The sequence below is a fragment of the Arvicola amphibius genome, chromosome 4, assembly GCF_903992535.2.
Source record: "Arvicola amphibius chromosome 4, mArvAmp1.2, whole genome shotgun sequence".
Lineage (NCBI taxonomy): Eukaryota > Metazoa > Chordata > Mammalia > Rodentia > Cricetidae > Arvicola > Arvicola amphibius.
Window position 1 is genome coordinate 6,029,686 of NC_052050.1, and position 25,396 is coordinate 6,055,081.

General features: G+C 52.4%; 2 protein-coding genes across 5 annotated transcripts in view; both read right to left on the bottom strand.

The window, feature by feature from the left end:
- The window catches only part of Myo15b (myosin XVB), a 34,537-nt gene extending 15,430 nt beyond the window's left edge, over positions 1 to 19,107 (bottom strand). The window contains 21 exon segments of the mRNA XM_038327524.1: positions 2,828 to 2,991; positions 3,206 to 3,323; positions 5,635 to 5,759; positions 5,880 to 5,928; positions 6,011 to 6,126; positions 6,335 to 6,412; positions 8,158 to 8,283; positions 10,029 to 10,160; positions 10,382 to 10,477; positions 12,196 to 12,328; positions 12,403 to 12,461; positions 12,553 to 12,666; positions 13,348 to 13,509; positions 13,606 to 13,750; positions 13,752 to 13,895; positions 14,028 to 14,131; positions 15,104 to 15,200; positions 15,450 to 15,524; positions 15,669 to 15,778; positions 15,993 to 16,056; positions 17,060 to 19,107. Coding sequence (XP_038183452.1) covers positions 2,828 to 2,991; positions 3,206 to 3,323; positions 5,635 to 5,759; positions 5,880 to 5,928; positions 6,011 to 6,126; positions 6,335 to 6,412; positions 8,158 to 8,283; positions 10,029 to 10,160; positions 10,382 to 10,477; positions 12,196 to 12,328; positions 12,403 to 12,461; positions 12,553 to 12,666; positions 13,348 to 13,509; positions 13,606 to 13,750; positions 13,752 to 13,895; positions 14,028 to 14,131; positions 15,104 to 15,200; positions 15,450 to 15,524; positions 15,669 to 15,778; positions 15,993 to 16,056; positions 17,060 to 19,107 — 4,259 coding nt within the window.
- Positions 19,108 to 23,877: 4,770 nt separating this feature from the next.
- Llgl2 (LLGL scribble cell polarity complex component 2) overlaps positions 23,878 to 25,396 on the bottom strand; it is a 34,920-nt gene continuing 33,401 nt past the window's right edge. For 3 of the 4 annotated variants that reach the window (XM_038325818.1, XM_038325819.1, XM_038325820.1), the window contains exons 21-26: positions 25,220 to 25,379; positions 25,016 to 25,044; positions 24,745 to 24,792; positions 24,556 to 24,598; positions 24,405 to 24,466; positions 23,878 to 24,180 (exon numbers count right to left, since the gene is read on the bottom strand). In XM_038325818.1, coding sequence (XP_038181746.1) covers positions 24,173 to 24,180; positions 24,405 to 24,466; positions 24,556 to 24,598; positions 24,745 to 24,792; positions 25,016 to 25,044; positions 25,220 to 25,379 — 350 coding nt within the window. In that variant the 3' untranslated portion in view covers positions 23,878 to 24,172. Of the gene's footprint in view, positions 24,181 to 24,404; positions 24,467 to 24,555; positions 24,599 to 24,744; positions 24,874 to 25,015; positions 25,045 to 25,219; positions 25,380 to 25,396 lie in introns of those variants that run through there. The other variant, XM_038325821.1, reaches the window with a different exon arrangement.

Genomic DNA, 25,396 nt, shown 5'->3' on the forward strand with positions numbered 1-25,396 from the left:
CAAATGAAAATAAGTGGAGGGGCCGAGGAGAAGACTTTAGTTGTATAAAAGAGGGGGGAGGGGTGAAAGAGACAGAGAGAATGCCAGCCTTTAATCCTAGCACTCTGGAGGCAGATCAGATAGATCTCCATGAGTTCAAGGCTAATGTGGTCTAAAAGTGAGTTTATAGACAGCCAGGGCTACATAGTGAGACCCTGTCTCAAACAAACAAACAAGAAGGTTGAGCTGGGCGGTGGTAACGCACGCCTTTAATCCCAGCAGTCAGGAGGCAGAGGCAGGCAGATTTCTGTAAATTCAAAACCATCCTGGTCTACTTAGCAAATTCCAGGACAGACAAAGCTATATAGAGAAAACCTGCCTCAAGTCCCCATTTCCCCCAAAAATGTGTGAGAACAAATGATTGGGGAAGAGAGTCATCATCAATCTCTGACCTCCACATGCGTGTGCACATGCGATACCCACACCAGTGGGCACGTTTCCACTTGCACATATGTACACATGCGTGAACATACACACATATAGTCCACACACACACACACACACACACACACACACACACTCACATCTACAGGATTGGAAGTGAAGCACAGCTCACTTGCAGGGGACTTTTGGAGCATCTTCGAGTTGCTGGGTTTGATCCCCAGCACAAAACTCAATCCACAGATCAACCAATCCAGCAATCAAGCCACCATTTTCATGCATCAGAGGACAGTGCCAAGAAGGCCAAAAGACAAAGGACAGGATAAAAAGTCACCAAATCACATACTTAGTGGTCACCCAATATGCAGAAAACATGGAGAACCCTTGCAGCTTACCAACAGAAACAGGGGAAAGGTGGCTCAAGTGTTAAACGCACCTGCTGTTTTTACAGAGGACTGGAGTTCAGTTCCCAGCACCCACATGATGGTTCACGACTACCCATAACTCTGAGGGCACCAGGCACACACATGATGCATATATACATACACAGGCAACACTTATACACACCAAATAATAGCTAGTAAGAGAGCTGGATGGTGGTGGATTCCATAATTCCAGTGCTCAGGATGCTGAGACAGGAGGATAGCTGTGAGCCTGTGGCCAACCTGAGCTACACAGTAAGATCCTGTCTCAAAACCAACCAAACAAGAGTGATGGAGGAGAGTTATCTGTCTATGTTACTTTCATTGTTTAATTAATAAAGAAACTGCCTTGGCCCTTTAAGAGAACAGAAAATTAGGGAGGCAGAGTAGACAGAACAGAATTGTGGGAAAGAGAGGGGAGACACTTCAGGCAGTCGCCATATGCAGTCGCCATGCTTCTCCTCTCCGAGATGGATGCAGGTTAAGATCTCTCCTGGTAAGCCACCACCTTGTGGTGCTACACAGATTACTAAATATGGGTTAAAGCAAGATGTGAGAATTAGCCAATAAGAGGCTGAAACTATGGGCCAGGCAGTGTTTTAAATGAATACAGTTTGTGTGTAATTATTTTGGGTAAAGCTAGCCGGGTGGTGGGACACAGCCGGCCGTTCCTTCTACACAAGAGCCTAGAGAATACTTGCTGCTCTTGCAGAGGACCTCGGTGGCTCACAATATTCTGTAACTGCAGCTCCAGGGGTCTGACGCCCTCTTCTGGCCTCCGAGAACACTGCAGTCACATGATGAGCAAACACGTAAAATGAAATACATTCTTCCAAAATGCCAATGAAACAAAAAAAATTAGGCAGTGGAGTAGAACAGACATTTCCACAAATTAGTGGGAAGCACACGAGAATATGCTCAGCATCACTAGTCACTAGAGAAATCAAGTCAAAGACAGCATGAAGCAGGCTTGGTGGCGCACACCTTCGGTCCCAGCACTCAGGAGGCAGAGGAAGGAGGAACTGAGAGTTTGAGGCCGGCCTGGTCTAGATAGTGAGCTCCAGGCCAGGAGAAGCTACATAGTGCAACTGTCTCAAAAAAACACAACCAGAAACACAGTATGAGCCAGCAATTCCATTCCTAGGATAGACCTGACACTTTTTTTTAAATTTATTATGTATACAGTATTCTGTCTGTGTGTATGTCTGCAAGCCAGAAGAGGGCACCAGACCCCATTACAGATGGTTGTGAGCCACCATGTGGTTGCTGGGAATTGAACTCAGGACCTTTGGAAGAGCAGGCAATGCTCTTAACCACTGAGCCATCTCTCCAGCCCTAGAAATGATTGTTTTATAGATACATATAAACGTTTAGATTTGTGATCTTTTAATTTTTTTTATATGATTACTTTTTGAGATAAATAATGATTGATCTTTTCTTTGTAACTGGCAAAATGCAGTCTGCCAATAAAAGAAGTGCCTGAGAAAAATACCTTGCTAACTTACACTGTGTAATCTGTAACACATTGCATAGACAGGAATGTTTGTGGGTCCTTGGGAATCTCTGCTTTTCTCCCCTAAAACATAAAATGTTTACTCATTGGGGAACATGTGGTTTTTCACTGGTATTCATTCACTTGGAAAATAGGCCATTTTTATGCTGCTTGAAAGATTTTGTGGTATATACAATTTATAAATGGGTTTATAAACCATAAGGAAAAAAATCAAAAAAGATATAGAAGGAAAACATCAGGAAAGAGGCAAGGGAAAAGATACAGAAGAGACACCCTGACATCTCGAAAGTGTGTGTTTTCCCCTTTGCCCACCGCAGGGAATTAAATTTCGCTCCCTCAGAGAAAACGGTGAACTGTGTGGTCTGAGCTCCTCTTCAGTTCCCGACCTGCTGAGAGCTGGCCTCGCAGCAGCACCTGAGGAGTCCCACAGCCTCAAGCTCCACTTTGGTCCTTGGCTCCAGGGTTACCTCACCTGGCCTGGAGTCCACGCACGCGAGCCTGCATTCGGGGCAGGAGGCGGAGGCGCTGGCGGGTGATACAGGCTCGGAGTCCTCGGTGCAGAGTGAGCAGGGCCTGTGAGCGCCGCTCAGCCCATAGCTGTTCTAGCTGGTGCCAGCCCTGCTCCTGCAGTAGGACCTGTGGGCAGAGGCGTGCTGCGTGGGGTTGGGGAATGGAGAAACAGACAGGCACACGTCTGCTCTTCTCCTCTGGCCTCAGCCTCTCCACATCTGGTCACGCAATCTATCTAGGGTGCCAGCCAGCCCCACCCTATCTGCCCATCACTGAGAAGGACCGCTGTTGGTGTTTAATCCAGCAGGGGTCTTTCCTACTCCCTGGCACCTACACTCACCTGGGTGGCTCCGAGATGATAGACTGGAGACTCCGCCCCCAGCACATGGCTGAGGATGGTTCCACACCTCTCCTGGTCAGAGAGAGTTTCCTGGCTCCCTGATCCCAGGGTCCGGAACCTGTCCCAAGGGCATAGACATGAGGTGGAGAGAGCAAAGGCCATTTTAGACACTTGGCTGACAGCTGAACCCCTTGATAATTATTCAGTTCCTGGGTCAATCAACAGCTTGGGAAACCCCATGTCCTAGTTTCTGTTGTGGTGAGGGGACATCCTGAGAGGAGGCAGCTGCTGAGACAGGGGGCTTATTTGGCTTACAGTTCCAAGGCACAGCTCGCTGGTGCAGGGAATCAAGTCAGGAACTCGAAGCATCTAATCACACCAAACCACAGTCAAGAGTAGAGAGCCAGGAACACTTGGACTCAGGTAGTATTCACCTCTCATATACAATCAGGACTCCCTGTCTAGGGAGTGATGTGGGATGTTCTTCTGTATATGTGTTGCTTTTATTGGTTAATGGATAAAGCTGTTTTGGCCTATGGCAAGGAAGAATATAGCCAGGCTGGAAGAGATATGTAGAGAGTGTAGGCAGAGTCAGGGAGAAGCCATGCAGCTGCAGACACCAGAACCTACTGATAGGCTACAGCTTTGTGGTGATGCACAGATTGATAGAAATGGGTTAATTTAAGATATAAGAGCTACACTAAGGAGGCAGAGGCAAGCAGAACTTGGTGAGTTCGAGGCCTGTCTGGTCTATAGAGCGTGTTCCAGGACAGGCTCCAAAGCTACTGAGAAACCCTGTCTCAAAATAAATAAATAAATAAATAAATAAATAAATAAATAAATAAATAAATAAAAATGTAAGAGCTAGCAAAGAATATGCCTGAGTCATTGATCAAAAAGTGTTGTAATTAATATAGTTTCTGTGTGATTATTCGAACAAGCTATCTCTGTTTACAAGGGAATGGTGCCGCCTACCACAGGCTAAATCTTCCTACATTGATTAACAATTAGGACAGTCTTCCACAAAGACATCCCTACAGACAGGTGTCACCTGAACAGTATCTCATTAAGACTCTCTTCCTGTGGTGGTGGTGCATACCTTTAATCCCAGCACTCGGGAAGCGGAGGCAGGGGGAATCTCTGTGAGTTTGAGGCCAGCCTGGTCTACAGAGTGAGTTCCAGGACAGCTAGGGCTACACAGAGCAACCCTGTTTCAAGAAGAAAAAAAAAAAGATTCTCTTTCAGAGCCAGATGGATCATGGTCAGGAGCACTTACTGCCCCTATAGAGGACTCAGGCTCGGTTTCAAGCACACATGACAGTCAGTTTACAGTTGCCTATAATTTCAGTTCCAGGGGATCCAACCTGGCCTGTGCACATAGCTGCAGGCACATGATACACATACATATAACACACACACACACACTCACATATACTCCATTATAGCCAGGCAATGTGCTGACTCCCGGCAAAGAACTGGGAGGACAGACCTCTGCTCCGGGGAATGAGCAAGTTGTCAAACAGAAGAGATGGTGCCATGAGGCCAGACAGGGCTAGAGGAGCAACAGGATGTGACCCTGTGGCTTCTGTCTCTCCGGGGTACCTGCCACGGTGCCCCAGTGGGCTCAAAGCCTGACTGCAGAGGGCAGGGTAGTGGGTACAGCAGCTCATCAGTAGACCTGGCCAATATTCGGAAGACAATGTCCATCAGAACTTCCTGGAACAGGTGACAATCACTGGTTTGGCAAGTGTCCCAGGGCAAAGACGGAAGTTTCTCACCTGTCACCTTCTCTCAGCTCAGCCTCTAGCTCAGGGACCCAGGCACACACCACTCATCTACTTCCTGCTTCAGGCTCCACACCTCGGCCAGACTGTCCCTATGCTAAGACAGTTTCAGGCAAAGATGGTGGTTAGAGCCCTGAGGTGGAGCCTCAGAGGTGGAGGAGGAGCGGGTCCAGGCCAAGGCCAAACAGAGGACACCACAAAGAGCCACCCGCTTTCCTAGACACCTCTGAGCTCTCCATCAAAGGCTGTCCCACCCTCTCTGCACTGCATGACCTCTCGGCTCCCCATGGCTGCCACTGCACCTGCCATCCCTTCGCCATCTGAAAAGCTCTGTTGACTGTCTTTCCTTATCTCACTGACTCCGCCATGACTTCATGACACTTGCTACACAGCAGGGTCCCAGGGCAGGCAGGACCCCAGTCATCTCCAGCAGGGTATTAGCACGGAGGAGGTACAGTGTATACTGAAAAGAGCACGCACACACGTGTGTGCATGTGTGTGCACATGCATGTGTATGTGTGTAAGGAATCATAGCATGTTGGAAGTCAGGCCCGTGATACCTTCTCTACCAGGACTACATACCCGGGATTGTCTGCTGTCAGGCATTGGCCCCGGGCCCTCAGCTTCCTCACTACAGAATCTTACCTGGCCAGAAAGAGCCGGAAGGGCACTCGCACAGGGAAGTGGGCACTTCGGGTGCCTATGATCTCCAGGATGCCAGTCTGGCGCAGCTGCTCTGCCACATGTCCCACATCAAAGAGGCCTGGGAGCTAGAAGCCAGGGACACAGCCAAGGAGAGCTGGAGTCCGGGCATTAGGGCTGACAGGGTCTCAGAGGGAGGGAGGACAGAGAAGAGCAGGCCCCGGGTGAGGCTGGGGAAGGGAGCTCACCTTTCCAGGGGTGGGACTGAGACAATGGATGACATACAAGACACGGCTCCTGAAGAGCGGAAGGGGGTGGTCACAGACCAGACCACCGGCCACCACCTCCCCAGGGTCCAGTGGAAGGGTGCAGCTCTCACCTGCCGAGCCGGGCTAGCAGGTCCCCCAGGGACTGCTGGAATCGAGAGGCCAGGGTGGGTTTGCTCTGCTCTCTCTCTCTCTCTGGTTCTGCTTCCTGGAACAGGCTGCCCACAAGCTGTGGGGTGAAATGAGTCTCAGCTGTCTCCATCCTGGGCCTGTCCACACACCACACAGCCCCTGGGGAGCCAGGACAGGCACCCTCAACACTCGACCCCGCATGCTCATTCCTCCATCCAGGGTGCCACGGGAACGAGGAATAGCCCCTCAAGGCTTGATGGGGGTGGGGTAAGCTATGTGGGCCCCTGAAAGGAACGCCAGGTCACCTTCAGCTGGCTCTGTCCAAGCATCTCCACCATGGCAGAGTCCAGGTGGTCCCTGTTTCTGTTTATGAACTTGTGCACCTGCAAGAGAGGAGGCAGGTGGGAGGGCCTTCAGGAGGAGAGGAGGCAGGTGGGCCGCCTTGCAGGAGGCTGCTTGTGCACCACGCCTCAGAAAGAGGCAGGCCTTAGCTGGGCGGTGGTGGCGCACGCCTTTAATCCCAGCACTCGGGAGGCAGAGGCAGGCGGATCTCTGTGAGTTCGAGACCAGCCTGGTCTACAAGAGCTAGTTCCAGGATAGGCTTCAAAGCTACAGAGAAACCCTGTCTCGAAAAACCAAAAAAAAAAAAAAAAAAAAAAAGAGGCAGGCCTTCTCAGCTTCGCATAGTCTGGGCGTCTGGCCTTTCTGGTTCATCCCAGGAAACATGGGTCCATGCTTAGCAAAGCTGTCCTCTTCTGGGTCACATGCCACAGGACAGTTTTCCTACCCCTTCATCCCCTGCCTCCTCAGTATTCTCTTGCTTACGCTCATGTATTTCTTCCCCACATAAAACTCAGAATAGCGGGGCTGGAGAGATGGCTCAGTGATTGAGAGCACTGGCTGCTCCTCCAAAGTACTGAGGTTCAACGCCCACATCCACATAGCAGCTCACAACCAATTGTAACTCCAGTCCAAGACAATCTGATGCCCTCTTATGACCTGCGAAGGCACCAGGCACATCTATGGTACACAGACATATGTAGGCAAAACACGCATACATAAAGCAAAAATTAAAAAATGAAGGTGTGTGTGTAGGGGTAAGGGACAGTGTAAACAGAGACTGTTTGTTTCCCAGCCACTCAGACCTGAATAATCACACAGAAACTGTATTAATTACAACACTGCTTGGCCAATGACTCAGGCATACTTCTAGCTAGCTCTTACATCTTGAATTAACCCATCTCTATTCATCTGTGTATCACCATGAACCTAGGGCCTACTTTCTCCTTTGGCAGCTACATGGCATCTCCTTGACTCCACCTACCCTTTCTACATATCTCTTCCAGTCTGGCTATATTCTGCCCTGCCATAGGCCAAAATAGCTTTATTCATTAATCAATAAGAGCAAGATACACACATACATATATATATATAATATATATATTATATACACACAGAATATATATATACACAGAAGGACATCCCACATCAGGACAGGAGACATGACTCAGTGATTCAGAGATCAAACTGTGGCTGGGCGGTTGTGACATAGGCCTTAATCCCAGCATTTGGGAGACAGAAGCAGGTGGATCTCTGTGAGTTTGAGGCCTGCCTAGTCTACAGAGCAAGTTCCAGGATGGCTGAGGCTACCCAGAGAAACCCTGTCTCAAAAAGTCAAGAGAGAGAGAGACAGAGAGAGAGAAAGACAGAGACAGAGACAGAGAGGGAGCAAACTATATAACAAGCTGGGCCAGTCCGAGGACCCAAGTTCAACCCCAGGTATTCACACTGTGGAGGGAGAGAACCAGCTCCCAAAAGTTGCCCTCTGACCTCCACCCATGTGCTGTAGCATATTCAACTCCCCCATCCAATAAAAACAAATGTACAAAAATATCCACCGTGACTGGGAGGGGCTGACAAGGCCCCACCCCTTGCTGAGGACCTATGAAAAATAATTAATGCTCAGAACTGGGTGTGACCTGAAGCTCAGGTGGAGTCACGCTGTCACATCTTGGTAGGAATCTCCCTGACACTGTCACCTGGTGGGTGACTCAACTTGGGAAGGGCAGACACTAAGGTGACATGGCCTTACTGATTCACCCTGGAATCTGTGACCAAGAACAGATACCTGGTAGGTGACAGTCCCAGCATAGTGCCGCACGGTGAAGATGGGCAGGGGCAGCTGAGGTTTGGCATAGCTTGGGTGATCACCATGGTGATAGTGGCACTTCTGGAGGAAGGTGTGGTCTGTGGCCTGGTAAGGAAGGAGTCACACTGTCATCAGACTTTGGACATACTTGCTGTTCCTACCTGGAACTTGCTCCCTCCCGGAGACCCCAGAACCACACCCCTTAGACACAGGGAGACTGGTCTCCCCAAATCTCTTCCTCAGACAGGAAGTCAGTAAGTCTGTAGTGGAGCTGGGCAGCGGTGGTGCACGCCTTGAATCCCAGCACTTGGGAGGCAGAGGCAGGCAGATCTATGTGAGTTCGAGGCCAGCCTGGTTTACAGAGCGAGTTCCAAGACAGGCTCCAATAGCTACTGAGAAACCCTGTTTTGAAAAACTAAAAGAAGGAAAAAGAAAAGAAGAGAAAAGAAAAGCACATGCTCTCTTTTTTGATGAGTTCACATTTGGAACAATCAAGAACTACTTGAGAAAGTCAGGGTCACCTCAGGCACAGGAGCCACCTCCACCAGCCCTAGATGTGATGTTTCTGAGAAAGTCTGAGGGAATTGGAAGGAAACAGTTGGGGGCTTTGATGCAGATATCAAAACCATTCCAGGTAGGTCCCACGACAGCTTCTCAGCAGGTCCTTACAGGTTATGTCATAGAATCTGAGGGCTGGCAAGATGGCTCTACTCAGTGGCTAAGAGCACTGGCTGCTCTGCCAGAGAACCTGGTTCAATTCCCAGCTTCCACATGGATGATGGCATGCTGTTACCTCCAGTCCCTGGGAAACGGAGACCTTCTTCTGGTCTCCTCAGATACCAGGCACACACATGGGATTCAGACCAAAAACCCCCATACACGTAAAACAAATCTGACCTTTGCCCTTAGAGTGGTCCCTACATGCAAATCTGAACCTTCTTCCTTCAATGCCAGTGAACCACCAATAGAATCGGAGCCCTCAGACAGGCCCAGCCCATCTGCTGCTCAGTCTAGCCTAGAGGAGGGATATGTCACTGAGTGCAGTTAAGTGTGTCTGCTCACTCGAGGAGTTCAAATACAGGGGTGGATGTGTAACAGGGAGTAGTTACACTCGGTAGTCAGTGGTGAGTAACCCAGTAGTTACTAACCCAAGAAGCATTTGTAACTGGCTGTTGGTGGTGCATGTCTATAATCCCTGTACTTGGAATGTGGAAGCCTAAGGATCAGGAATTCAAGTTCAACCTACATTATATACATGGCTTCCTGTGTCAAAAATAAAACTAAGGGCTAAAGAGATGACTACAGGCATTTGCTGCTCTTCAGAGGTCCCAGGTTCTGCTCCCAACACCACCCACATAGCATCTCACAATCGTCCTAACTCCAGTTCCAGGGGATCCAACACCCTCTTCTGATTCCATGGTTCTAGGCATGCATATGCCCCCCCTCTCTCTGACAAGATAAAACATTCATACACACCAGGTGTGGTGGTGCACACCTTTAATCCCAGCACTTAGGAGGCGGAGGCAGGCAGATCTCTGAGTTCAAGGCCAGCCTGGTCTACAGAGTGAGTTCCAGGACAGTTAGAGCTACACAGAGAAACCCTGTCTTGAAAGAACAAACAAACAAACAAAAATATTCATACACTTAAAATTTAAAGTTTTTTTTAAAAAACACTTGGTGGGAGCCCAGGGCTTTCCCTCTTGAATGTGTCTTCTCTGGGTTGTGAAGGAAGGCTGGGTCTCTCTGGCCCCTATAACTTGTCTCCCAGGAGGCCCTGCTGGTTCCTTCCTGGCTGCTTAGAGCCCCCATTCCTTATCACTGACACTAAGCATCACTGACAGCTGGGGTACCTGGGAGAGCCATGTCTGGGCGTCCAGTATGCTCAGAAGGCTGTGGGGCTGGCCCACCAGGAGGTCCAGGCAGGACTCCCTCGGAGGCTGGGTTATGGGCACCCAGCTCAGCATCTCCCGCTGGCATTCCTCCTGGAAACAACCAGTATTTGATAACTCGAAGCCCACGTTTGTGAGGGCAGAGAGAGGTCACCGAGATCCCCCTCCTCTTACATATGTAAGAGGTTAAGAAGGATGGACCCTTCCCACCCACTATGGAAAGGGGTTTTGGGGTGGGATTTCCTATGCACTTCTTTGGCCTCTGTGCTGAGCAGTGTGCTCCATCACCTGCAGGTCTGTGCCCAGCTCCCTACCTCCTCCTGGGCCAGCAGCTTCTGGCTGGAGAAGAGCTGCAGGCGCTCGCTGGCCAGGTTGCTGCACAGCTGCTCCAAGCCGTTCACCCGCAGTGCCTGGGCCAAGTGAAGGAGGATCTGCTGCGTAGGAGGTGGGGGCCGGGCAAGTGGGGCTGCCCCTCCCTTCTCTCCGGGGTCCAGGGCTCTAGCAGGAGTGGTGCCCCAGAGCTGAGACTGCAACCAATGGGGACAAGCGCAGCCTATGCGCTACCTTAGACCTGCCCCACTGTCTGTCAGTCGTCCCTCCAGCTCTCTACATTCCTGCCCTCTGCCTCAGTAGCGCTGCGAGCCATCCTGAGAGGGTCTGGAGGGTGCATCTTCCTATAATTCCATAGCCTCACAGGTTGGTCCCCCTGGCTGCCACCTCCAGGAAGACTTTCTGCCTTCCTCCCCTGCTCTCTGCAACCTCAGCACACAGGGCTCAAGGCAAGCAGGACACTCACTACCTTAGCACAGCTGCACACACCTGCAAACACACAGCAGAACACACATGCATACAAGCCTTCCCATCCAGGGCAGAAGTGACAACTGACAACATTCTAAAGAGGGCAGGACACACAGGCCAGCGAACAATGACCATCCAGGAACTGGGAGTGGCTTGCCTCCTTTCTCTAAGCCCCTTTATTGCTGGCCCTTCCCCACAAAAAGAGGTGACTCTTGAGGAAAGGGCACACAGCTGTGACAGTTCTGGAAGATTGGACAGGGTCTACTTCTTCCCTTCTTGCTATGTGGGAGGTTAGGTCGTAGACAGGCCCAGCCTAAGGTGGCCATGCAGGACAGAACTCTCCAGAAGCGGCTCCAGAACAAGACAGAGCAGGGCAGGACTCTAGCTGTAGAGAGCTAAGATCGCCTACTTTACTGTTTGGGGACACTGACCTCAGAAGGATTAAGTAGCTGCACAGCCAGCAAGGGAGGGCAGGACGAGGCAGAGGACACTGGGGCTTGTGGTGGGCTCCAGCCCCTCCCAGAGGGAACCCAGAAGTGCTCCCAGCCCCAGCTGGGAAAGGCAGATGTGATGAGGCCATCTTCCTCCCAGGAAGATGTAGACGGAGTAAGTGGACCAACCGAGAGCCCCAAGATTCCCTGCCAGCCTCGACCAGACTCTAAAGATCCAAGAGGCAGGACCTGTTCCCTTTCCAACCTGGTGCCTCCTCGTTCCCACCCAGGGACAAGCAAGGATTCCACTCAGTATCCCCAGAAGGAGCAAGCAAAGTCACAGTTCAGACAGGCACGCGGTGTAGACAGGAAAGGGCCAGGGTCGGCACAAGACACTCAAGTTCTCAGCACTAAGGAGATTTATTTGCCCCAGAGGGTCAAAGGACAGGAATAAGAGACAATGACCTGAGACAGAGGACAGGGGAGAAGGGAAAGGAACAAGGGAGTGGAGGGAGGGACAGAGGACTACCCCTGGATAGAGAGGAGACAGTCGTGGCCCACAGGCAAATGGCAGTTTATAAAAGTTAAAGCAGAAACCCTGCTAGGTTGAGTTGGTTTGTTTTAATTGGGCATGCTTACTAGGTGAGCCAAAAGGGGGGCTTTTGGTTGCTGGACTTAAATACTTTGATCGCTGGACCTTGGTAATCAGCCTCAGGAGGAGGACGTGACTTAATAAGGGAATTGACCTTGGTGGCTAGCTTTAGGACTGTAATCTAAAGGTTTCTAACAAGGGGGAGAAGGTTAAAAGGCAAAACCTTGGGCCCGCTAGAGCCCTCCAGGGAGGAGCTGGAATGAGATGGGTACCACCTGCCCTGCCCCTCCCCCTTCCAAAGGGTGACCTCAAAGCCATAGACGTCCACGACAGTGATGATGCCCACACCGGCTGCCGCCTTTGGTGGAGCCAGCCGCACATTGATCTGCTTCAGAAGCCAGTTGAAGAGCCTTGTGTACAGGGTCTTGGCTAGGGCATCCCTGCAAATGTCATAAGTGAGCCTCACCCAGCAGAATGCCGCACCTGGCTCCACTCTCCGGTCCCCCCAGGTTACCTGGCATCGATAGCACTTTCCACTGGCAGAGATCTGGAGACCCGGCCATAGGGTGTGTCCTGGAGACCGAGAAATGCACAGGAAGTTGGGACCATACCCACAGGTGCTTCAGGTTGCTCCTCCCACCTTCCCAGCACCCTTTGGGCTCACCATGACCCTCTTGGTGACTGCCCCGTCTAGGCACTCTGGTGGCACCTGTAGCAGCCGGGCTGCCAAGTGAATCTCAGCCCAGCTGGACACAGCAGCCACCTCTTGGGACTCCCGCTGGACAGAGGGGAACAGAAAGAGCTTTGCTTGTGTGATGGCACAGCCTTGCTTTCTCCAGCCAGCTGCCTGTTCCTCCAGGGCCAACAGCAGCTATCTGTGGTGGTCACACTGTTAATCTCAGCACTTGGGAGGCCGAGGCAGGCAGATCTCTGTGAGTTTGATGCCAGCCTGGGCTACAGAGTAAAACTCTGTCTCAAAATAAAGAAAGGGCCAACAGCATCCGAGGCGCTCTGGACTGCGGTGAGCCAGGCTCTGGGCTGAAGGCCTCAGGGGGAGCCTGACTGTCTCTTCTTAGTGGCCTGCAATTCCGGTCAGTCCCTTCTCTTTCTGACCCTCTGCTGCCTTATGACTAGAGAGAAAACAACACTCCTTAGGACACAGTGTTGACATGAGTATCGAGTTTCTTTTACAAAGTGTCAAGGGATCTTCATTGACATCACCAGGTAATGGCTTCTTGGTTGACTCCAGGAGTTCCTAAGGGTGACAGCTGAGGAGTGTAGAAGGGCCTGGGCTCACTTTTCTTGTCTAAACCATAGGGATCTGCCTCCTTCCAGAAGCAGCCCAGAGTTCTATGATTTTCCACACACAGTGACTTGGCATCATCACTGCACTGATTGCACAAACTGCCCACCACTGCCCATCCTGTGTGCTCACCGGTCCCATCACAGGCGAGCCCACCTCTGAGGAAGAGAAGCAGATGTTTCCCAGGTGCAGGATGGTGGCCAGCACAGCCCAGACTTCAGTCAGCTCCTCTGCACACAAGCCCAGCACCCGCAGGGCCTTCACCAGCCCTTTGAAGTCCTGAGCATCCTCTTTGTCCTGGAGCCTGCAGGCTCGGCCCTGCAGAGCACAGCAGGCTTGTGGTGGGGCAGCTCCTGGGATCCCCACAGCATCCTGAGAACCCTGGGCGCACATCCATGAGAGCCTTGGTCCTACCTGATTGAGGTAGTAGTAGGCCTCAGGTCCCTGCAGAGAGAGCTTCTCACGATCCTCGGAGTCCAACCCTGCCAGCAGCTCATAAAAAACATGGAAGCTTCGTTCAGCCTGGGCCTTGGGGAGAGAAACTGGCTTGGGGGTGGGGCAGGACTTGGGGGCTTTGGTTCCTCTGCCTTCCAACTTTCAGCACTGGGGAAGAGTGGGCAGGAGGCAGGCAGGTCCTTACCTGAAACACCACTCTAGAGGTCTCAAGCAGATAGTGGATCACAGAGGCGCCTACCGTGACTCCCCTGTGGGTAAAAGGCAGGGTAGGCACGCCCAGGGGCACTTTCCAGGGGCTGAGGCCAAAGGCGGTATCCCAGCGCCCAAGAGGAATAACCCATGGCAGGTGTCACTGTGCCCACTGGGCCTCCGTCACTCACTGCTGCAGGCAGAGGCAGAACTCCTGACCAAAGCGGCTGGCATTGGCGTTGAGGATGGTCTTGGCATGGCCAAAGCTGCTGAGCACGGGCAGTATGTCTTCCAGCTGTGTGAGGGTTGGAACATTCTTGCGTACCTAAAATGGCCATAGTACCCACTACTGAGGGTTCTTGATACCGCTAGCTATGTGGGCCCGTGTGGGATCAGTCCTATCAGAATCTGCTCCCCCCAAATTTAAAAGAGCTGAGGGTGTAGCTCAACTTGTAGAGCACTCTATGACACGCACAAGGCTCGGGCTCAGTCCCAGCCCCATGGAAAACTGGGTGCTGGGTGCACACCCTTAACACTAGCACTCAAGAGGTACAGGCAGGAGACTCAGAAGTTCAAGGCCATTCTCAGCTACCTAGGAAATTCTAAGCTATGCTGGGCTACCTGAGACCCTATTAAAAAAATAAAATAGTCAGGCATGGTGGCTCATGTCTTTAATTCCAGCACTCAGTAGGTAGAAGCAAAAAAAAAAGTAAAAAACAAGAAAACTACCACCAACAAAAACAATAAATAATAAAGTAGGGGCTGGAGAGATGGCTCACTGGTTAAGAGCACTACTTGCTCTTCCAAAGGTCCTGAGTTCAATTCCCAGCAACCACATGGTGGCTCATAACCATCTGTAATGAGATCTGGTGCCCTCTTCTGGCCTGCAGGCAGACATGCAGACAGAATACTGTATACATAATAAACAAACAAACAAACAAATCTTTTAAAAAATATTGGGACTGGAGATATGGCTCAGAGGGTAAGAGCATTGGCTACTCTTCCAGAGGTCCTGAGTTCAATTCCCGGCAACCACATGGTAGCTCACAACCATCTGTAATGAGATCTGGTGCCCTCTTCTGGCGTGCAGGCAGAACACTGTATACATAATCAATCAATCAATCTTAAAAAAGAAAAATAAATAATAAGGTAAAAAGGCCCAACCCTACTCCCCTGTATCAGGGAAATCTTGGGGCTGACCCATGAGAAGCCAGTCTTGGAGGAATGGCCTGAGAGGTGTGACCTGTAGCTTCCAACCATACCTCACCTGAGCCCCTCCAGCCTCCGTCTGCTTCTGCCCCAGGCTGCTTAGAAACTCCACAATCCTTTTGGCAGCTTCCGTCTTCCCTGAGCCACTGTAGCCCCTGAAGGAGGGGAGGAGCTAAGGATGGGAGGGAGCACGTAGGATTGCCCATTAAGCCAGGAAGAGCGTTATAGAAGTGACTCCATGGAGAAGTGACAAGGGGAAAGAGAATAGGCCAGAAAGAAGTGTTGCACAAGGATACTCAGGGTGGCCTCAGGACAGTCCCGAGGATGTCTTCCTGAAGTGGTGCCCAGCAGTGCATAGTTAGGAGGGTATGTGGGTTCAGGCAAGCAAGGCGGTCATGACTCACCCCAGCAGGATGCAGGGGTCCTGTCCAGGGCTCTGAGACAGGCTATAGGCTGCTGCCCCAACAGCAAAGATGTGCCTGGGTGGGAGGACGGCAGAGGGATGAGAAGGTGCCGGAGAGGGTTGTCTGGGCTCCGAGGAACAGGCGATGTGCCCACAGGCCCTGGACTCACTCAGTAAGACACACAAGCAGGGAGTTAAGCCCAGGGGGAAAGTTACATACGGTGTGGTGTTCTGGGCCTTCCTGGGATGGTAGCTGCTTGAGATCTCAGGTGAGAAGAGAGGCAGTGGCTGGTGGGGGTTCAGTGCAAGCAGGAGGGGCCCCCCAAAAGTCTGGTAAAGAAAGCAGAAGCAGGGAAGAAGGAATACAAATGGGGGGGACTCTGACGTACCCCAGACCAGTCTCTCATGCATGTCTTGTGGGACCCCAGGTAGAGCTGATTTTACGCTCAGTCAAGGGATGAAAAGAAGCCTCAGGGACACCAGGGACTTCCTGCCCACAGACGAAAGGGACTCCAGCCGTGTCCCTTCACTGAGGTTGCCTTACATAGATGCGGCCCAGGTGGAACCTCTTCTTAAGGCAGAGTAGCACGGAGCTGTCACACACCAGCCTGTGGGGACAGCAGGGCTGGGGTAAGTTGCTGGGACTGGCTCCCGGGCTAACTCTGTTACTTAGCTTTAGGGGACCTGTGCAAACATCCAGCTGGGGTCTTCAGTTGCTGTCCATTCCCTGGGGGGAGAAGGGGTCTCTGTGCCAGCCAGGAAAGGAAGTCCCTGTCTGTCCTGGTGCTCTGAGGCCAGAGCATCAAAAGTTACACTCCTGCCTGGAAAGTTTGGCTAGTCTTTAACAAAGACAAACAGGGCGGGAGCATGAGGGGTGGGGTGGGTGGGGGATGGTGAGCAGCAAGAAGGCTAAGAGGTGCCGGGCGGTGGTGGCGCACGCCTTTAATCCCAGCACTTGGGAGGCAGAGGCAGGCGGATCTCTGTGAGTTCGAGGCCAGCCTGGTCTACAAGAGCTAGTTCCAGGACAGGCTCCAAAGCTACAGAGAAACCCTGTCTCGAAAAAACCAAAAACCAAAAAACAAAAAAAAAAAAAAAAAAAAAGAAGGCTAAGAGGTAAAAGTGCTTTCCCCAAAGCCAGAAACTACAGGGTGGGAGACAGTCAACTTCTGCAAGCTGTCCTCTGACTTCTGCATGTGGACTGGGGCACTCAAGAGCTTGCCCCACCAATAAAAAAAAGATTTGTTGACTCCCCATGGGAGTCCTTACCCTTGGGAGGAGCAGATGGGGAGTAGCGGGGTTGGGGACAAGTGAGGGGGCAGGAGGAGGGATGGGGGAGAATTGTGGTTGGAATGTAAAATGAATTTTTTTTAAAAGGGGGGCTGGGGTTATATAGATCAGGACCAAATGCACAGGACCCCTAGGTTCAATCCGTAGTAAGCGGGGGTATGTTGGAGCTTTGGAAGGGGCACCTTTCACCCCGAATCTGTCTTTCTATGAGGTAAAAGTCCCTTGTTGAATCAGCAAGGGTGCATACGATTTTCAAAGGTTCAAGGGCGGGATGGAGTACAAGGCACTAGCCAGGAGAGGTCGATTTGGCGCTATGCCCCTCACCGCAGCCGAGCGAGGTCTTCAATGTCTTCCAGGCCCTCTGGGAGACTCATGGCCTTAGCACCCGGGAAGGGTAGCATCTCTAGGTCCTTCCGGAGGCTCAGTTCCAGGTCCCTTTCCAGTGCTGCTTCAGCGTCATCCTCTGGCTCCCACCGCTCGCTTGGGGACCTGCAGGGGCTGTTATGCCTTAGGCGAGTCTCCAAGGTAAGTTGAGGCAGCAGAGAATCAGAGCCAAGCTCAGGGTCTACGCAGGGAGTAGAGCCCTGTGCCCAGTGCACCGGAGTCTCCACTTCCAAGGTCTCTGGCTCTGCTTCGCTCCGGTTCTCATCTGGTGGGGTCCCACTAGGGGAAGACGGAGAAAAGGAGGGAGCCTGGCCGGACCTGACAACCCCTTCTTCACTAGCTCCTTGCTCCTCCCTGTCTTCTGTAGGCCCTGCAGGAGACGAAACGTGGCCTTCCCCAGTGGGGGCGTCCGTAGATGCTCCTGAGGTGCTGCTGCACGACTCCTTCTCCGCATTATGGACCTGGGGGAAGACCACCGCGAACTTTGGATCTGAAGCTGCATCCTCGACGACGGCTGCACCGGCTGAGCCTGAGCTAGTCAGCGCCTGCGGAGAGCCCAGACTGCCGCCAGGGGGCGCCCGCGACGGTCCACGGAGCACCGCCCGGCAGGCCAGGCTTATGGCCCGCCAGCGCGGTAGCCCAGGCGCCCCGCCCCGCGCCTCGAGCGCCCTCTCGCGGCCGCGCTCCTCCTGCTCCTGCAGGCTCGCCCTGCGCGCATCACCCCGACGTTGCTCCAGACGCAGTCGCAGCCAGCGCAGGAATCCCAGGGCCCGCGCCACACGCTGCAGCCGCGCCTTGAGGCCCATGTGGAGGCCACCCGCGAGCTGGGGAGACGCGCCAGTCGGGACCCTGGCGCGCAGCCTGCGGAGCACCACGAGTGCAGCCAGCGGCGCCGGGTCCCGGGGTCGTCGGTCCCCTGCACCTGCTCCTTCTTTGGCTCCCGTGTCTCTTTCGCTCACAACCACTTGCACCTTCCCCGCCACCTCTCCGACCGGGAGGCGCTGAACCCTGGGGGGCTCCGCTGTCTCAGGCTCAGTGTCCTGCAGCTCAGCCTTTGGCTGGGCCTCGACGCCACTGGTGTCTGCGTTCGCTCTGGAGTCCCGAGGACCCTGAGAACCCCTGGGGGTGCTTGCACAGCTGCTTTCGAGGGAGCTGGAGGCTGCGGCTTCCCTGCTCAGCTCTGTCTCCTGGGACTCAGGGATGCGGCTTGAGGTTCCTGGGGTCTTCCGAGGGCGACGTCTGTGCCCGGGCCACCCGGGACTTGAGTCTGTATCTGTCTGGGAATCATCACTCGTTCCCTGAGACCCTGTCCCCGACGGCCCTTCCCTGCTCGAGAGCTCCAAGGCCAGACCATCATTGCCCTGATGGTTGTTGTCCATTGACTCCGGTCTTCTGATAAGGGCGCCTTCTGTGCTCGTGTCAGAAGGCTCCGTCTTGATTTGCCGCTCCGAGGCTCCACCACCCTGGCTGCTGCTGTCCAGGGCCTCGTGGTGTTCACTGTCCAGGCATGAGCTGCCACCATCGCCTCCCGACGTGTCCCCGTCCCTGCCAGGAGTCTCTCCACGGCCTTGCAGAGCCAAAGGTCTCCTCTCCTTTCCTTTCCTGCGGCGGCCGCGTTTGATGGTCCACTCTTCTCCAACGTGTCTCTGTTCCTCGGGGAGCTCCCCACGACTATGCCCGGGCTCACGGCTCCCCGTGGACCTGTGGCCCTGACGCTGCGAACTGCCCTGCCTCTCCTGGGTCTCCAGTGATGTTCCAGTCCCTGCATTTCTGCAGCGGTGGCTTGCCTCTTCAGTGGGCTTCCTGCGGCCTCCAGCGGTGGCATCCGGCTCCCTAATGGGCCTGGTTTTGTGGGCTTTGCCGCGGGCAGGCCTGCGACTGTGGCTGGGGGCGCCGTCAGCGCTGGCGGACCCTGACTCCTGCTCCGCTGAGGCTGGCCTCCCGGGTCGAGCCCTTCGCTGGGGCGCTTTGCCCTTGCTTCCGCCCATGACTGCCTTCCTTGCTCCGTTTGCTTTCTGATCTAACTACCCATGGTTGCCCTGAGGTCTCGGTGCTCCAGCCAGGTTATGGGCTCAATCTGTCCGGAGTCTCCCCTCTTAGGCAGCAGCATCAATAATGCAGGAGGCAGCGGGTCCTGACCCCTTTGGTCAACAATGGAGCGGAGGCCGTGGAAACAGGAGATGCGGCAGCTGTGGACAAAGGCCGTGGACAGGGCAACGGCGCCTGGATTCCTTGCCAGGCAGGTGAGCCTGGCACCAGGTCAGACAGAGGAGTCCAGGCTCGATTTCAGTCTCACTCTGCCAAGAGGGGCAGAGTGAAGCCCGTCTGCCTGGGGGTCTTCCAAAAGGCTGGGACCACGGCTACGGAAGCGTGCAGGGGACAGCCGGGAGTTTCGTTCTTTTCTATCGGGAAATACAATTTACTAAAAAGTACATATGCTAGGAGTATGTAAAAAAGCCTGTGCACCCCCGTGGAGTTATGGAACAGAATTAGACTCGTTGTGAATGAAATCAAACAGCCTTCCCTAGAAGAGCAGCCAGTGCTCTCAAGCCCTGTCATCGGCCTCGAAGGCAGCTTTCCCACAAGTGGAACTTAGCTCACAGATCTTTGTGGATTCATTTCCCCCATCGTGGGGGTGGAATCCAGGGAGAGCCCTGTGGATTCCAGGCAAGTTCTCCGCTACATAGCACCACATCCGGGCCTCTCCACTTGTGTTCAGTCAACAGCTTACTTTGGAGGTTTTTAGAACACACATTGAGAAGCCCAGAGGTGGCTGCACCTCCCAGCACTCCGGAGGCAGAAGCAGGCAGATTGTGAGAGGCCAGCTTGGTCTACATAGTGAGTTCCAGAACAGCCAGAGCTACACAGAGAAACCCTGTCTTAACAAAGGACACAAGCAGGGCTTCTATCCTCTTCCTTTCCCGCTGCACAGTTTCATGAATTAATGCACTATACTTTAACCAATTGTTATTGATAGATTTCTTAAATTTCTACTTATTTTGTGTGTGTATATATTTATATACATGCACACATGTGCACACATGGGTACCACAGTCCCTGTGTGGGGTCAGAGGACAGGCAGCTTGGACCTTATGGGTCCTGGGGGTTAACCCAGGCTGTGAGGCATGCCAGCTAACTTGTAGGCCCTTTGATGGCTTTTTTTTTGTTTGTTTGTTTGTTTTTTGAGACAGGGTTTCCCTGTAGTTTCTAGAGCCTGTCCTGGAACTAGCTCTTGTAGACCAGGCTGGCCTCGAACTCAGAGATCTGCCTTCCTCTGCCTCCCGAGTGCTGGGATTAAAGGCGTGCGCCACCACCGCCCGGCTCTTTGATGACTTCTTAAAGATTTTATTTTTATTTTACTTTTTGAGATGGGGGTCTCTCTACATAGACCTGGCTGTCCTGGAATTCACTGTGTAGACCAGGCTGGCCTCAATCTAATTTAGAGATCAGCCTGCCTGCCTCTGCCTCCCAAGTGCTGGGATCAAAGGTGTGAACCACCACTGCTCAGCTACTGTTTCTCCATGTAGCTTTGGAGCCTGTCCTGGCACTTGCTCTGTAGACCAGGCTGGCCTCGAACTCACAGAGATCTGCCTGCCTGCCTCTGCCTCCCAAGTGCTGGGAGTAAAGGCACACGCCACCACCGCCTGGCCTGGATTTTTTTTTAAGTTGTTTTTTTTTAAGATTTATTTATTTATTATGTATACAACATTCTGCCTCGATGTATGCCCGCACGCCAGAGGAGGGCGTCAGATCTCAGTACAGATGGTTGTGAGCCACCATGTGGTTGCTGGGAATTGAACTCAGGACCTCCGGAAGAGCAGCCAGTGCTCTTAACCTCTGAGCCATCTCTCCAGCCCCTGGATTTTTTTTTTATTAAATTTATTCATTTATTTTACATCCTGACTGCTGTTTCCTCTTCCTCCCTCTTTTCCCATTCCCTCCCCCTGAATTTTTTTCAAACTGAGTTGATGCCACCTCTTCTTATCTTTTGAGAGAGGTGGGGAGATGGATCAGTGGTTAAGAACACTTGCTGCTCTTACAGTGGACCCAGGCTGGGTTTTCAGCACCCATGTGTGGTTCAGAACAATCTAAAACCCAGTTCCAGGGGATCCAATGCCCTCTTCTGACCCCGGAGGCCAGCAGGCACACACCCAGTACACAAACATATGTTCAGGCCAAACACCCATACACATAAAGTAGGGAATCATCCTTTGCTTATGTTATAAACAGCCCTGGGGTAAAATTTCATCCAAGTAGAATTAACTCCTAGGATGGGACTTGCTGGGCCATAGTGCTGGGCGTGCTTGTAATTTTGAGATTCTTAAATTTTCTTCTATATAGAGGTTGTGCCAGTTTACAGTCAGGAGGAGGAAGCAACTGTCCCCAAAGACCACGAGCTCATGGGCAACACCACGTGCCAGCAGACAGCCACACGAGGCAATACCCGCTGCCCACATATCTCTTCAAAGGGCTGTGCTTCCAGTAAAAAGGAGAACGTTCATGCAGGGGATTCTCACGCAGCAAGGAGAGCCACATAGGAAGTACCAGGGATGACATGGGTAATCTTGTAAACAGAATGGTGTGTGAAAGCAGCCAGGCACAGAAGGGCATGCAGCATGGGATTCTATTGGTAGACAGGACAAACACGGGTCTACAGCAGGACCCCAGGGTACATATGATGCTGTGTGCTCAGTTTATGGAGATTTATCCAGCTGATGACTATGACCTATGTAGGACTACTATGATTTCCTAAAGATATCATGGAGAAAGAGTCCTGCACAAACAATAGCAAATCCCACCCATGGGCTTAGCATGTCCTCGGCAATTTTTAACAGTTTGTTATGAACTTACTGAATCCCTGGGGCAGGAACTACACAGATGTACTCTGAGGTCACAGCTGATAAACTGCCATGCGATCCCAATCTAGCTCAAAGCCCTCGCTGGAGAATCAACATCACTGACCAAGGGACTCTAGTTTCTTGTTGTCCCTTTTCCAGCATGTCCTGTGGGCTCTTGGACAGACTCTTACAAATGGAAGACTCTGTGCTACCATGGACTTTCTGGTTCTCCTGGTGATTCAGAAGTAATATATAGTATATCGGTAAATGGTTGTAAAGATTTATCTATGTGTGTGGGTATGTTCACCTGAGCACAGATACCCTCAGAGGCCAGAAGAGGGTGACAGATCCCCTGGAACTGGAGTTACAGATGGTTGTGAGTCACAATGTGAGTACTGGGAATCAAACCCAGGTCCTCTGGAAGAGCAGCCAGTGTTTTTAACCAGTGAGCCATCTCTCCAGCCCCCATACTCTATTACTTGAAAATCTCACCCAGGAGAAGACATCCTGCCTGGTCCCTCCCAAAGAGAACGTTCAGATAGAAGCATGGCTTAGAGCAATGACTTTCCTCCAGGGTGGACAGCCACCATCTTGGGGCATGCTGCTACACCCCCCCGCAAAAAAGCATCTTGGATATTTTTTCTGTCAGCTTAGGAGGCTGTATGTGAATCTACTGGTTTTTTTTTTTGTTTTGTTTTGTGTTTTAATTTTTTATGATTTAACTTTATTTTATGTGAATTGGTGTGAAGGTGTCAGATCCCCTGGAACTGGATTTTCAGACAGTTGTGAGCTGCCATGTGGTTGCTGGGAACTGAACCCGGGTCCTCTGGAAGAACAGTCAAAGTTCTTAACTGCTGAGCCATCTCTCCAGCCCGTTTTTTTTTTTTCCCTTTTTTAAGACAGGGTTTCTCTGTTTATCTTTTTGGCTGTCCTGGAACTCACTCTGTAGACCAGGCTGGCCACAAACTCAGAGATACACCTGCCTCTGCCTCCCAAGTGCTGGGATTAAAGGCGTGTACCACCATGCTTGGCTGAATCTACTTATATTAGAATTATCGTCTGCAGTCTCATGGCCCCACATTAAATGCTCTGCTGGCCACTCAGGCCCTGGAGGGCCTTCCAGCCCCGCCGTCGAGGAAGAGCCGGGGCTGCAATATGTAGGTTTAAACTAAATCTCTTATTATTTACTAACTCGGTAAGTCAGAAGTAGGGGTGAAAACCTGCTAGATCAGAGAAGCTGAGAAGCAACCGGTTGACCTTCCTTTTTGGCTGGAAAGCCAGCAAGAGATGTGTCTCAAAGCCAAAAGGAGGCACCACACTCAAGTCCCTGCCCTTCCCTTCCTGTGTGTCTTCTGTATCCAGATTGCTGGCTTCTAGTCACTAGCTCCACCCCGATGCAAAGTAAACTTTATTTAACAGTCTTGGGAATGTCACAGTACGATCAAAATTCCTGCAACACGTCCCTGCTGGGCTTGTTGGCAGTTTATATCCCGTATAAAGGGGTGGAGTGGGGTATGAGATTCTTGTCCAAGTATCCAGTTGCCCCTACTACCCTTGGAGGAGAAACCATTCTGGGTTCCCCACCAGCATGCGGTCTCTATTACTACAGGGAAGTTCTCACCCTTGCTGGGTAAAGGCTTTTTAGGGGCAGTCTATTGAGGGGAGGAGCACCCACACCTCTGTAGGTAACCCCTCACCTGTGCTCTATAAGAAAGTCCAATAAACCGCATTAGTGCACCCAGGGCGGGCTTTGGCAGGCCATGTCTCTGTTATTGGGACCTTAGGAGGAGGGACAGATGATGTTTGCACTCTTGGAAGGCATTTTAGCAACATTTGATGATTCAAATACGTAAAGAAGAGGTTCTCTAAGCATCTCCAAGCTGGTAGACTTAAGCCACCGAAAAACTCGTCCTCAGGCTGTTCCAGTGAAGACATAACAAGGTATTTATTAAAAACTCTGCTTTACTCAGAGGCAGTTACAATTTATAATTTAAAACCAACCCGCTACAAAAGGGGGTGGGGGGCGGAGAATAAAAACTGTGCAAGACAAAAGGACAAGACACACAGAGGCCCAGGAGGGGCAGCCCAGGGTGGGGTCTCTCCTCTCCCGAGGCCAGGAGCAGCAACAGGGTGGTGACCAGGGTAGACCCTGGCCAGGCTCGGGCTGGAAAGGCCCTCAGTAGTGTGTTCATCTTACAGCCTGGATGCTATCCCTTCACTCTGCTGTGGAAGGACACGGGGAGACAGTGGGTCAGGACCACCCAGGCAGGATAGGGTACCATAGTCAACCACCCTGAGCCCCCATACCATTGGTGCTTTCCAGGGCTAAGATGGCCCTGCAGGCCTGCTGGGCCCTGAAAGGGTGGCAATTAACGCTTTTCTTCCTGCAGTGCACCCCCGCCCCGGGCAGCAGGCCCTCTCCTCCCCTGGGGTGCCCAGAGCCCTACCTTCCCCATTGCTGAGGCTGCATCCCACGGCCACGCGGTGAGAACGCCAATTACCATAGCTCCTGAGGGGGCAACACAGGGAGATCACCATCCATGCGTGGTGGCCTCATCCTCCATGTTCCCACACTCTCCCGGCGCTGTAGTGACTTACCCCTGGTTCCCCTCCAGCGTGCTCTGGATTTCCTTTAGGACCCCTGTTAGGTAGGAGAGACCCAGTGAGACCTGCAGGGATGGGGTGCCAGACAGGCTTGTCTCCTGGCTTCCTCTGACCTCTAAGCTCTGCCCTGTACCCCAAGACATGCCCCCCCTGTGAGTCTCACCAACCCCCACATTGACTCACACTCATCGTTGAGAAGAGCGTGCTCCATCACTGGGCCGGGCTTCTTCTCTGGAAGGCAGAGTGGTCAGGTGGGGCCTGTCCTGGGCCCTCTGCCCAGCACTCTCATTACAGGGGTAAAGGGAGTGAGTGCTGGAAGCCAGAGCCCCAGATGTAGGAGACAGACCGTCCCTTCCTGCTCCCCGTCTAAGCTCTTCCCTCTCACTTACCCTTAGCCCCTTGCCTCCCTTTCTCCCAGGCTAGCCCACCGGGTCCCAGAAGAGGCCTGTCTTACCTTCCCCGTCACTTTGGCTTCTGGAGTTCCTGTGGAGAGGTAGACAGTAAGGGCTGGGGACCACTAGGCTCTGAAAATCTTGGTCCCATGAGGTGGGTGAGGCCAACCTGCTTGACCAGGTCTGAGCAGGGGAGGAGCGGCCCAGTCAGCAGTTGCCTCAGAAAGAGCAAGGCTGCAGAAAGGCCTCTGGGCCCTCATCCTCACCTGACTTGGCCTGAGGTCCTTTTAGGGTCTGTGTTGTTGCCATTACTGGGGTGGCTGTGGTTCTTGGTTTTGGTTGAATCCACTAAACACCGGGGCTCAACCAGCCACTTGGTAGAGAGAGAAAAGCGCTCGAACTCTGAGGGTGATATCAGGTAGAAACCTGAGGAGAGGCAGAGA